This window comes from Myotis yumanensis, unplaced genomic scaffold (assembly GCF_028538775.1).
Source record: "Myotis yumanensis isolate MYYU_CA2020_CCGP unplaced genomic scaffold, mMyoYum1.0.hap1 SCAF_1, whole genome shotgun sequence".
Taxonomy (NCBI): Eukaryota; Metazoa; Chordata; class Mammalia; order Chiroptera; family Vespertilionidae; genus Myotis; species Myotis yumanensis.
The window spans coordinates 228,266,969-228,279,766 of NW_027223752.1; the positions used below are offsets into that span (position 1 = coordinate 228,266,969).

At 42.3% G+C, this 12,798-nt stretch overlaps 1 protein-coding gene across 1 annotated transcript in view; it reads left to right on the forward strand.

Moving 5' to 3' along the window:
* The first annotated feature begins 433 nt into the window (after positions 1-433).
* Positions 434-12,798, forward strand: part of KCNIP4 (potassium voltage-gated channel interacting protein 4) — a 948,564-nt gene continuing 936,199 nt past the window's right edge. The window contains exon 1 of the mRNA XM_070398743.1: positions 434-613. Coding sequence (XP_070254844.1) covers positions 553-613 — 61 coding nt within the window. The 5' untranslated portion in view covers positions 434-552. The remainder of the gene's footprint in view (positions 614-12,798) is intronic.

The following is a 12,798-nucleotide window of genomic DNA, read 5'->3' on the forward strand; positions in this document are numbered from 1 at the left end:
CCCCAGGGGCGTTCTTTGCTGAGGCTCAGGGCCAGGGACCTCCCCGCCTCCAGAGCCAGGCGCTGTGCCCAGCAGGTAGGGGTCCTCGAGGCGCCGCTGGCAACTCTCAGAGGGGTCCCTGCTCGGCCCTAAGTCGCCTTCAGTCTTCTTTAGGGTCTCAGTGCTCCGTCGCCAAAGCCACCGCGCCAGCCCCATCATCCAGGTGCCTCCGTCGCAGGTGGCAGGGGTGGCGAGGGGAGGGGGCTCCTCGCTCTCGGGCTGTGGGAGCCGGCGTCCGCTTTCCGCCTCGGCAGCCCTCCGCCACCAGCCCCCGCCCGCGCGTCCCCGCCGCCCATCACCGCGCAGCGCCCACAACGCCCCCCGCCGGCCGCTGCCGCACCTGCAGCCCATTCTGCGCTCCCTGCCCGCCGCCGCCGCTGCCGCCGCTCTAGCTCCAGCGCCACGGACGCCCCTGGGCTGCGCAGCGAGTGCGCTCCGGTGCCAGACCCGTCGGTAGAAGCCCCGGAGCCGGGTGACCCTCGAGTCCCGCTCCTGCACCCAACGTCCCCAAAGATGAACGTGCGGAGGGTGGAGAGCATCTCTGCTCAGCTGGAGGAGGCGTGCTCCACAGGCGGTAGGATGCGCTGAGCATGCGAACCGGCGCCCCGCTTCCTCCCTCCTCCCCGGGCAAGCTGAGACCAGGACCCCTTCCCAGATGGGGACGCTTTGCGCCTTTGCTGCATGAGAGAGTGGCCTGGGCGGGACTGGGAAGGGGAGGCGGGCGCAGAGGGAGTGGGGGTGCGCAGGCGAGGGGGTGCACGCATGGTCCAGGTCCAGGAAGAAGAGATGTTTGAAGTGTGTGTGAAAGTCGCCGGCGGCGAAGTCCCCGGCCATCCTGTGCCTACTTTTGCCTTCTCTGAAAATCCCCCGTGTTGTTTATGCATCTGGCAGGTGACTTCAGACCACACAGCTCTGTCCCCTAACACCTGGGGATAAATGAGCTGAAATAGGATCCATCCTCTCCCTCCTCCTCGCCTTGATGCCCCCAAACGTTTCATTAAAACTGTTTTCTGCCCCTGGTAATAGACAGGCGGATGCTTCCCAGGTCAGATTCTTCAGAGGGAGCGCGTGTCTTGTTGGATTGCCAGATACAGTTTGGAATGTTCAGGGAAAATGGTCCTCGGTGGCACCTGGAGATAATTGACACACAGCTCAGCCTTGGGGAGGTACTGGGCGCTCAGGTGCCGGGAGCTGGGCCTTCGGAGTCTCATGCACTCTGTGAAAGCAGGGACAGGGCGCTCTCTGAAGAGTTCAGGGAGACCCATAGTAACACAGGGGACCAGGCTCCTAGTCCCCCAACGGAGTGCCTTGGGTTGAATCAGTTTGTTGTTAGGGGGCTCAGATGTGTGCAGTTTTTTAGAAGAGCCATAAATAGAGTGAAGGTGGCTGTAGGGGACATGAGAGTAACCAAGGGCTGGATGTTCCCCAGATTACGTAAAACGAGGGGGTCACACACATGGCTGCAGCTAGTTTGGATTTACAGGATGAAAAATTTGGGTGTGAGGGATGCAAAGTTGCAAGGGAAGGGGTATTTCCACATTCTACCCGGATATTTATTGTTCAGGGAAATGGAGTCACGTCAACAAATTTGCGTCTATCACTCTAATTCAGACATTGTGAAATGGACAGGTTACTTCCTCCCCCCCCCCCCCCATAGTTAAAGTTGCTGTAACTGGGAGGACACTATTCCTCTTTGAGGGCCAAATTTTAAAGAGAAGAGTCTTGACCCTTGATCCTGGAAAAGAAATTTATGACCACCACCTTTAAAGACCCCTATATGATGCGTACTGATGTTTAGTTCTGGTTTCATTCACGCCAATAGCCCCCACTCATTGTAAACCAAGTATGTCCAGGATAGAGCTTATGAGGACTGCTCCTAATTCTTAAGGGATTGGATTTTTCCAGAATGGCATAAGTGTAGAGGGCTGAGTAGCTGTTCAGTTCTCAGGGTCTCTGTCTTTGCAGTTCCTTTGATTAAGAATAGGGTAAGGAGCTAGCTGTCCTTTTAGGAACTGCGCTCATGTCCCAGGCAAAGATTGGAAACTCACATCAGCTGAGGTTGCAGGAACGTAAGTCGGGGTACAAGGGGTGGCTTGCGTTGTTCAGCTGCTTGGTGATAACAGCTCTTCGGAAGGGCCCAGCCCTCAGTTGGCCAGATGGAGAGTGAATCAGCATGTCCAGTCCATTCACAGGCCACAGGTGGCCATATCCTCTAGTTGTTAGATAAAATGAGAAAAATGAAATCTCATGTGGGGAACATGACCCATTAAAAATACTTTTAGTACATCTCTAGAATCAGTATGCGTTCTGGCTTGGAGAATGGCAAGATGTTGATTTATATCTTGGCTGAGGTGAGGCCCAAAGTGAAGAGTTTTCTGGCTTGAATTGATTTGACACCTTTTTCTTTAATTGTATTCACATGATTTTAGAATTCATTGTCATATTAGAAGAATAATGAAAAAAGTAGCTTGGAACATCTTATTATTATTGTTGTTGTTGTTGTTTCTAGGTTAACGTTAGAGAATGATCCCCGAATACGTACTCTATATTATTTTCACCAAACATATGCTTTAGTACTTTGGTTATTTATTCTTAGAGATAGGGTGGTCTTTACTAAGCCTGGATAATAAGAAAAGAGGGCCATTTATAAAAGTTTGTACTCTATTTTCAGTTCTTGCTTTAAAACAATAACTCTTGATCTTTTGTTTGCTTTCAAATAAATGGAACATTTCCATAACTTCCATCATGACCAAAATAGTTTTGCCTTGAATATCTTTCTCTTTGATGGCATTTTATAAAATGACTTCATTGGAATTTAAACAAAATTTGGCTGGAGGATCAGAATGAGAGGACTGTATGAAGATGAAACAGAAATTAGGAACTGGATAAGTGGGTGTATGTATGTGTTGTACACATGCCCATGTGGGTGCCCTTGAACATATGTGTATTTTATGACCTGACTCTAAAGCCAAAATACTATGAAAATGGTTTGTTGGTAGACAAAGGAGAAAACCACAAGACAAGGAAAGTAAAGGGAGAAATGGAGGAAAGATGGGCACAGGGTTGAGTTGACTTGCTAAAATTTTATAATAATATAGCTTAAAAAAAGTGCTCTCTTTTCAAGAGGTAATACATTTAATATGCTAACTGGTCAACACCACTTCTAAGTCACTGTAGTTGAAACATTGTACATTCTACAGGGTACAGAAGATGGACACCTTGTAAATAAGTACATACAAGTAGAAAGGGTTTCTTACCAATTGCAAGGCTCAATTTTCCCCAGCCTCTCATCAGCTTCCAAATTAACCCCCAAACCTGCCCAGAATGTATTTTTCGTGACATTGTTTATTCCCATTATTTTGCTCCCCTGCAATAGAATCAAACATAAGACAGCTACCATTGGAGAGACAGAGGGAAATGATAATTCAACAGTATATTTGAAAGAGAATCAGAAATAAGGTCAGAGGAAAAAACCTACAGAATTAGTCATTGGTGTCCTTAATTTGTGCCATCTAAGTTAGGGATGGCAGATGCCCTGTGATGTCATCTACAAGCAAGAGTGGGGAGGGAGATGTGTGCCTCAGTAGTTGTCAGAGGAGGTCATTGAAGGATGTGCCTGCTGGTTTGCCATCACCCCCTCCCCTGTCATTGGAACTGTGTGCTCCACCCAACAGTCCCACAGCCAGAACCATTTTTAAGGGCACAGCCTTGAGAGAGCAATAGCCGTTGAGTCCATTTGGATGGTACACATGACTGAACCCAGGGAAGATTCTGGTGGGTGGGGTCAGAGGTCTACTTGTCTTGTAGCCACCCAAGACGAGCCTCCTAAGTAAGTCCCCTTGCATCTCAAACCTGCCGCCTGCCAGTCTGGGTGGTCTGTCCTTTTCCTCAGTCTCTCCTTGCCCTCCTTGTAAAGGGACCAGTTTCAGATTTCACCTGGGAAGCTTCTGTGTTAGGGAACCAACAATAGAGCAAAAGAGCCCTTCAATATTGAATTGTTGTTTGATGGATGTCTCGTGGCCCCGGCTTATGTTCTGTGTTTATTAAGGATAAGGCAAACTGAAACTAGTAACTCCACAAGGGTAGTAGTGAAAAGTCTGTTTACTCTGAACCCAGGAAAAGTTTTTTATTGCACAAGGCATTACTCTCTTTTTGTTGTTTAATGTGAGAAGGTACTAAACAAATGATAGGATGAGGTGTTAAAATTCAGCAATTCTCTTCTTGCTATAGTTTTTTGTTTGTTTGTTTGCTTTTTTTGGAGGGGGGTGCTAATGCAGAGTTTCAAAAAATAAAGCTATGAGTGGTTTTGAAATTAATGAGCCACGCGATATAAAATATTCAGCAGAATTGTGGGCCAGAGAGTGGTTGAATCTTTTGAGGATATGTTTCTGGCCTTAAACTATATGGTCCCTCTTGCTCTTTTTTTTTTGGTCCTTTTATTTGCTTTCCTTATCCCCACTGGTTTTCTGGAACATGTGGATAATATTGCTTTTCAATATTTCATAGCAGAGTATGCTTGCTTACTGATTAGCCTCCCTTTTTAGGGACTATTTCAAGCAGATTAAAGTGTGTGTGTTTTTGGAGGGGAGCTTGGAGCAGGAAGAGTGAGTGTTTAATTTGTTCAATGGGCCTTCACCATCCTTAGCACTGTTTTAAGGTTATATAATTTCACCTGTCATTACAAGTTTATTCACCCCTGGGCCTTGATTCACCTACTTCTTTTTTAAAAAAAATGTTTTATTTGGTTAAATGCCCTGATGTTCTTTCCTCAATTCACATTGCCTGAACTCACGCAATGCTTTATGCTGTTAATCAACACTCCTTGGCAGACTGTGAACTCTGAGAGCAGAGCTGTTGTGCTTTGCTCACTACTGTATCCCCGACATCTAGATCAAGTCTGACACGTAACATTTGCTCAACAACAGATATTGGCTGAATGAGTGAAATCGCCTCACTTGTATTCTGTGACTGGCTTATTCTATTTCCTCCTATTCATCTCAGGTCTCTTCTCCTGACCCTTCTTTCTTTCTTGGTCTAGTTTGTGCAACTTTTTACCAAGTTCTGTCTTATTTTCCTTCTCTTTCTGAACTCCTCTCTAACCAAGCTGTAGTTTTGATGCACGTTACCTTGATGCTGAGGTCTCTTGAGTCTGGAGCTCTGGCCCAGGCCTTTTCCAAAATACCAGATGGGCATTTCCATGCCCTATCCGTCAGACACATCAGCAAGTTTTATCAGCGACTCAGAGTCGGGATGTCAGAAAAGGCATGCCGTCTCTTTTAAGAACACTCTATTGTCCAAATTGGGCTAATGGTACTGTTATTCTTGAGGCATGCAGTTAAAAATTAAAGCAAAATTGTTTCTTTCCCCAGGGTACTTCCCACCTTCGTCATTTGTCCTCTTCCATGTGGAATCAGTCACCACACCTTACAGATTCTCTTCTAGCTTTTATGTCTAGCTCCTCCTCCAGTTCCTATTGTATTACTCAAGGTTATATGCTTAGCACTTACCAGGCCATCTTGGTCATCTCCTATTTGCATGAAGTGACACTCCTCACTCAAATCAAATAAATTTACTAAAATCTGGTTGAGTCAGATTGATCTCCAGTGCAAACATTACTAATACCTTCCCATTACTTATAGAACTAAAAATACTATTTTCTTAGCTTGTAGTTAAGGCTCCCACAGTATGGCAAAAGTCCTCCATCCCACCCTTATCTTCCATGACTCTTCTAGGTCTGTACCTTTTCCTGCTAAACTGTTCCCTAGTCCCCAGACATACCCTATGCTGTGCCTACTGCTTAGAATGAACATCCTGCCCCAAAGTTACCCACTGAACATAGCTGAGTGTTCAATATCGAACATACCCTTAAAGACTCATTTCAAGTGCAAGGTCTTTTTCATGTAGCCTTACTGATTTCTCCCTGCCTCCTCCCCAAAGAATTATGCTCAGAATTTTCATAGGCCATTTTCCTTTTATTTTGACCTATATCTGAATGACAAGGCAGAATAAGCTATGAATATTTGTCTCATTTGCATTTTTAAGTTGTAACTCCATGACAGCAAGTGCCATACATGAATTACTCATTTTTGTACCCCATCCTATTGACTGGCAAAATGCTTCAATAGATAGTAGGTGCTTAGAACATAGTTAATTAAATTTAAATAACTGCCCAGTGGTAGACCCATCCAAGACCCCAAATTACAATTCCTATTTGATGGCTTGTTAAATCATGTACCAGAAGTGACATTCTTTTTTGGTTCCCTGTCTTTTCCACCCAGGTTAGTGAGTAAAGTAATAGGACACCCAGTGCTCCTCTGAACTGAGCTTGCTATTGCATCTGTCATGCATGACTATGAGAGTTTGCAATGCTTTTAGGTAGAGTTTGCAAGTGCCCAGTGTTTTCTGTGTATTTACAGCAATAGTCAGTAGTCTTTGGAATGAAACTATGATTCACCCTCATCCTTTCAGACCGATTACTTCCAGGATGCATGGTCCAAGGGATCTCCCCCAAGTGAGCGATTGTCACCTCTCCTGATTTTCCTCCAAGTAAAAGAGTGGGAAGATTAGTTGCCTACTCCTTCTGCATCATGATGTTGATTGTTCACACTAGTCTGAGTTCATGTTACAGAGAGTGGAGCTCCCTAACAGTTCTCAACCCAGAGCCTACATGGCCACACCACCTTGTCTCCTATCATTAGTACATCTTCATCATTATCTTCACCTGGTGGTAAATCCTTTCACTGTAGCAGTGGCTGTGGAAAGGAATGGAAACATTAAAAATCTAGGACATCACTCAATGTATACACATCCATTTCCTTAGGGGCATTTTCTTTCCTATCAGACTTCACAGACAGAGTCAGGCTGAGTTGGGAGGGATGTAGGAGGGAAGGGAAAAACCGTGGCAGGGGTGACATGAGATGAGGTTCAGCCCAATCACTGTCCCCACTGTGGCCCAGTCTCTTCACGATTGGCTGCTCTACGTGCATGCATTAGCACATAGCATTAGAAAGTCTCAAAAAGACTCTCAATATTTAAACATTACATTCTCCATTCACTCTGACAATCTAAGGGATGATTTAAACAGGGATATAGATATACAATTTGTGATATTGAGCATTTGGCCTTAATGCCCAATCTTAGGGCTGATTTTTCCTCCTGAATGAACACAGCCAGAGTGGTTGAATGGCTCTCCCATTGGAAATGCATTGTCAGTTTCAATACCCTATGGATATATTACTGACCTTTTAGGAAGTTCCCCCTCCTACATAGTCTACCCCACTTACTTATTTAGGGAAAAATTTTAAAGTTTAAGTTTAAAAAATTTGGCTCTCAAAAGAAATTTCAATCGTTGTACTGTTGATATTTGGTTCTGTTGACTAATGAGTTTGTCGACCACTGGTCTAGCCCATACCTTTTAGCCATATTTCATGTATGGTAAGTGCTCCATTTCACAACAACAGTTTATAGCTTTTTGGTTACCTGAAATTTGGATGGGCTCAGGGAAATGTCCCCCTGTGTATTCAGGCAGCATCTGCTCATGAATAGTAAATAAAAAGCCTTTGCAGAATTTGAATTGACATTTTTTATAGGCCTTTAACTTTAAAAAGGTTTTGGAGGAAAAATAGACTTTCATCTCCAGATGTCAACACTTCTTAATATTTTGAAGGATCCTTTGAGTAAAACAGTTTATTTATGAAATGACATTATCTGCAGCCCAAATGGGAATCAAAATCAGATTGGACTGATATAGTAACTACTGCAGTCTAATGACTATGCTTGCTACCTTCTCCTCTCTCTCTTCCCCCCTCTCTCTCTCCCTCTCTCTCTCTGTCCCTCCCACCCTCATCTTCATTTAATACCATCTGCACATTGTGTTTACAGATGCTAAGGTGTCCCCCCGAATGTCCCCAAATACGTTTTTTGTTAAAGAGAAGACATGAATTCCAAATGTCTTCATGAATTTCATAATAAAATTGGGTGAAAATAGCTCATTTAACTATTAAAATAATCTGCATCTCAGAATGGATATTCTGCCAGGGGAATTACTTGGGGTTGTAACTTTTGGTAATTTAATGATTTTCATTAGACTAGCATAAGAAAAAAACTTATAAAATGTTAGTATAGCCCCGTGGTCGGCAAACTGCGGTTCGCGAGCCACATGCGGGTCTTTGGCCCCTTGAGTGTGGCTCTTCCTAAGCCTTAGGAGTACCCCAATTAAGATAATAACAATGTACCTACCTATATAGTTTAAGTTTAAAAAATTTGGCTCTCAAAAGAAATTTCAATCGTTGTACTGTTGATATTTGGTTCTGTTGACTAATGAGTTTGTCGACCACTGGTCTAGCCCATACCTTTTAGCCATATTTCATGTATGGTAAGTGCTCCAGAGATGTGTTTCATATAATATTTTCATATTTTATACTATGGTTAGGTACCCTAAGGGTGGGAATGCACTCTTGTGGTCCAACCCATCCCATCATTGTGCAAAGTAATTGATGCTCAGGTCATCATCTTGTTGTGTCTGCAATGCATATGAGAAACAAACAAATAAAGAAAGCAAGACCAAAAATACACACACAACCCAACAATATTATAGAAATGGCAAACAGACATTTCAAAAATAGATCTGTCAAACCCACTTGTGAGAAAAAGTTTAATTTGGAGAGAAGTTTAATTTAGAGGAAATTTATTTAATTTAGAAAGTTGAGGACATGGAGAATAGCCATTTAGCATTATGCTGCTGTTTCTCTTTCTTCTATAAAATGTTCACCATGGTGTCCACTTGTAGGTGGAGGGATTCTGTAATGATAAGATTCACTTAGCAAATATTTCCAGAGAAACTACTTGGTGCTAGGTTGAGTGACATGGAGAGTTTGCCTCCAGAGCTCTTACTGTTTATTCAATAGATACTTACTGAGGATGCACCAGATACAGGAAGTCTTCACTGAAGTCAATAAGTCTTTAGAAACTATGATTTTAAGCAAAACAACATATAACAAAATCAATTTTACCATAGGCTAATTTATATAAACAAGAGTTAAATTTCTAAGGAATATTTCTGGTCACAACCTCTTAATATGGGCCCAAAACACATTTAATATTAGACATTGATGTAAATGTGAGATATGCATATCCATTTAAGAAAGATTAATAAAAGCAAGTCAGATAAAGATTTTCCAACCTGCCGATTCCAGTTAAGGGTCGTGTGGGTGGAGTCTATCTGGCAATGCAGGGTGCAAGGCAGTAGCCCAGGGTGGACAGCATGGCCTTCCGTCACAGGGCCAGTCACCCACACCCACACTCACTCAGACTGGGACAGTTAGACACACCCATTCATCCCACATGCACATATTCATGATGTGGGAGGAAACCGGAGGACCTGGAGAAAACCCAGGCAGACGTGGGGAGAACATACAAACTTCACGGATAGTGGCCCTGCTGGGGAATCCGTTCATTTTTTCTACTACCGATGTTATTATAAATTAGCATTAAAGGAAATGGCATTTTTTGAGGGCTTGATGTATTTATATAGAGTAGAGGAGAAAAGAAATAACTCAACATGTATATTATAAAACATTCACTGTCATACAGAGGTAAGGATAAGGTGAGATGGATGTTGAAAGGCAAAATTACTTTCAGTGCCATTCTTATCCAAGCAAATACAATGATATTGAACTTTACCTTTCTTTCTTTGGGGTCTCTTGAAATTCTGTATTTGTTCTTCTTGCCTTCTCTCCATTTTTCCATCTGTAATATGTGTTTATCTGTCACCCGCTTAGAGACATTGTGACATTATCTAAAGCCACTTTAAAGATATTTAAAACATATGATCCTAGCAGTCTATGAATACAGGAACGTTTTTCATAAAACAAATATGATTTTCAATCTTGGAGAGTACAACATGAGTAACAATTTCTGTTTAAAGCTAGTCTTAAAGAATTGAAAGTGCCCAGTTCTCTTAATGTCAGTTGGATCAATGTACCAGTAAAGGTAAAGGCATTTACAATTAGTGTAGGGTTTGTAAAATGAAATCGAGTATTACTCTAATTTTTAATTTTAATTTTGTAGAATCAATCATTTATCCTGGGAATAGTATTATACCTGATCTAATATTGGGGCCACTTGTGAAAATTAGATTCACCTAAACCTTTCTCACATCTTTCCCAAGAATCCTTAAATCACATCCCATGTCATCTGTTCTCCCAAACTCCTTTTAATTTGAGGCTGACTCTCTTCCTACTGAGAGGCACAGTATTACTGCAATCTGTTCCCCATTCCCTTTCCTCTCGTGGTCCGGTTTCATCAGTTTCCTGCTGAAGTTGTGACCTCGGAGGGAGCTGGCACAGGCCCTGAAACACAGGTGCATTAATGTGTAGGTTGAGGGGAGAAAGATCTTGGGCAGCGAGAATAAAACAATGAGAGTTCCGAACCAGACACTGAGAAACATGGGAAAAAGGAAGGTGGAAATTGTAAAATACAGCAATATGCAGGGACATAGACTGAATCAATGTTCCCACCCTATGTTTATAGGATAAGCCAATTATTTGTTGGTGTCATTGTAAGATAGTTTTTAAAAAGGCAACACATCTAAGCTAGCAAAACTGGAAGGTAATAAATACTGGTTATTCTGATGTGATTTAAGTACCAGATTTATAGCAAAGTCCTATAAACCCTCCTACTTAGGTTAAATTTATAGATGTAGATTCCAAATGAAAGTTAGTCATTAAAAATACCTTCAGAATTATTATTAATCTGTTAGGATAAATACTGATGATGCAAAATCTACAAACATTACAGTGGGAAGATTGAACTGTGAAATAATGTGTTATATACATTGCAACTTAAAATAATTATCTTTATCCTTGGATCCCTGAATATGAGGTTGTAGCTTTTCATAAATAACATTAGAATAGAATTTCAGATCTCAAGCAGTGACAATTATACATTCAATTTTAATGTAACCTGTGTTCTGGTAGTTTTAGAAATAGTTTTGAGGACATTATTCAATAGTTATCAATTCAAATCACATTAATCAATTACCTACTATAGGAGAGATACTGCTAGCAATTATTTCAGAATATAAAAAGGCATGTTTATTGTTTAGGGTATAGGATTTAAGGTTTTAAATAATATTTGACTTCTCCACCCCAGAATTGTACTTGACTTGAATTATGTATTGATTAAGTGGAGCATGTTAGCTTACCTCACATTCAAAGGCACCTGCTAAATTCCTTCATTGGATCCTGGTATATGTTCTTGATGGAAGAACTCAGTAGCTGCTGGTGGGAACTGGGTGTAAAACCAGGGAAACATGTGATGATGGGGGAAGAAATCTGAGAGGAGAATGGTATTGAGATTGGTGCCTGGCCCATGGTGATCATGTGCGTCAAGTACGGGGGAATAAAAGTTTCAAAAGCCAGAGCTGGTTAACAGAGTGAAGTGCTACAGAACATTATTCGTGAATGAAGATTGGAGCCTCAGGATAGATGCTGGAGTCAGAATTAGGGTTCAGATATTGTGTTTACTACTGTGTGACTAAGCCACGTGAACTCTCTTTAGCTTAGTTTCTTTATGAATGCTCTTTGCCTGTAGAATTCTTGCCCATTGGCTTACTTCCCTCTTTATTCAGGTCTCTGTTACAACAGTACATCTCTGATGACTTTATCTAATATAAATCCCACTTTTGTCTCTGTCCCTTATCTTACTTTACTCTCCTTGATAGATTTCATATACTTCCTCAAAGAAAAAAAAATATATATACCATGCTACTATCCTATAATATTTATGTATGTTAGAATACTATTCGTGTATATATTATATACTATTCATACACACATATCTTTATTTTCTGTTTATTTACTATCCTTTTAAAATTTACTCATTGTGTGCTGAATGGTAAATCAAAAAAGAGGTCTCATTTTCACAGATGATATTAATGATTAACCAAACTAATGTATGTATATAAAGTGTTCAGTACCGTACCTAATAGATAGGGCCTGATAAATGTAAATTGTGGTTATTTCTATTATTTTGGGGGGAGTTGAGAAAAAGTACTTTAATTCTGAGGACGGGAAGTCAGGAGGATGGTGAGCAGGGGAGCTACTGGGGGTGATGGAGGGAGAGAGTTGTGAAGAAGGGCATTTGCCCCTGGAAGGGGTAACTCTTGTCCTCTAACACTGAAGGGAAGAGGAAGCCACCCAGGGCGACCAACTGGGGATGCCCCTGTGGAGGAACTGGGCTGTGAGCCACCAGTTGTATTTAGAGGGTTAGTGAGGCAGCATTTTAGTAGGTGGTGTGAAGGAATTTGTGGGGACAGCAGTGTGACTAGAGTAGATGGCTGCCTGAGAGGTATTGAGGCTGACAAACAAAACTGGGCAGAGGCTAAGGAATGTGGATTTGAATTTGAATGTGGGCAAGAATTTAAGATTTCTGAGACAGATGATGGCATAGTCACAGTGACCCATAGGAAGACTGCCTTATCCTGCTGCAAAGGAAAGATGTGATGGGGTGGGGGGTGTTTAGGTGCAGAGGGTGGCTGAGAAGACACTGCACCTGTCTAGGTGGGTGTGGCCAGGCTAGAGAATGCCCATGGGGAAGAAAACAGCTCAGGCACAGAGAGTGCATTGTGGATGGCCTTTGTACTGATTGAAGATGAGTGTGGAGCTAAGTGGGAGATCAAGGAGGAGCAGAGTCAGGTAAGTGCTATGAAACAGCCTCTGCCCTCAAACTTTGGTGACCAAGTGAAGGCCTTTGCTCCTG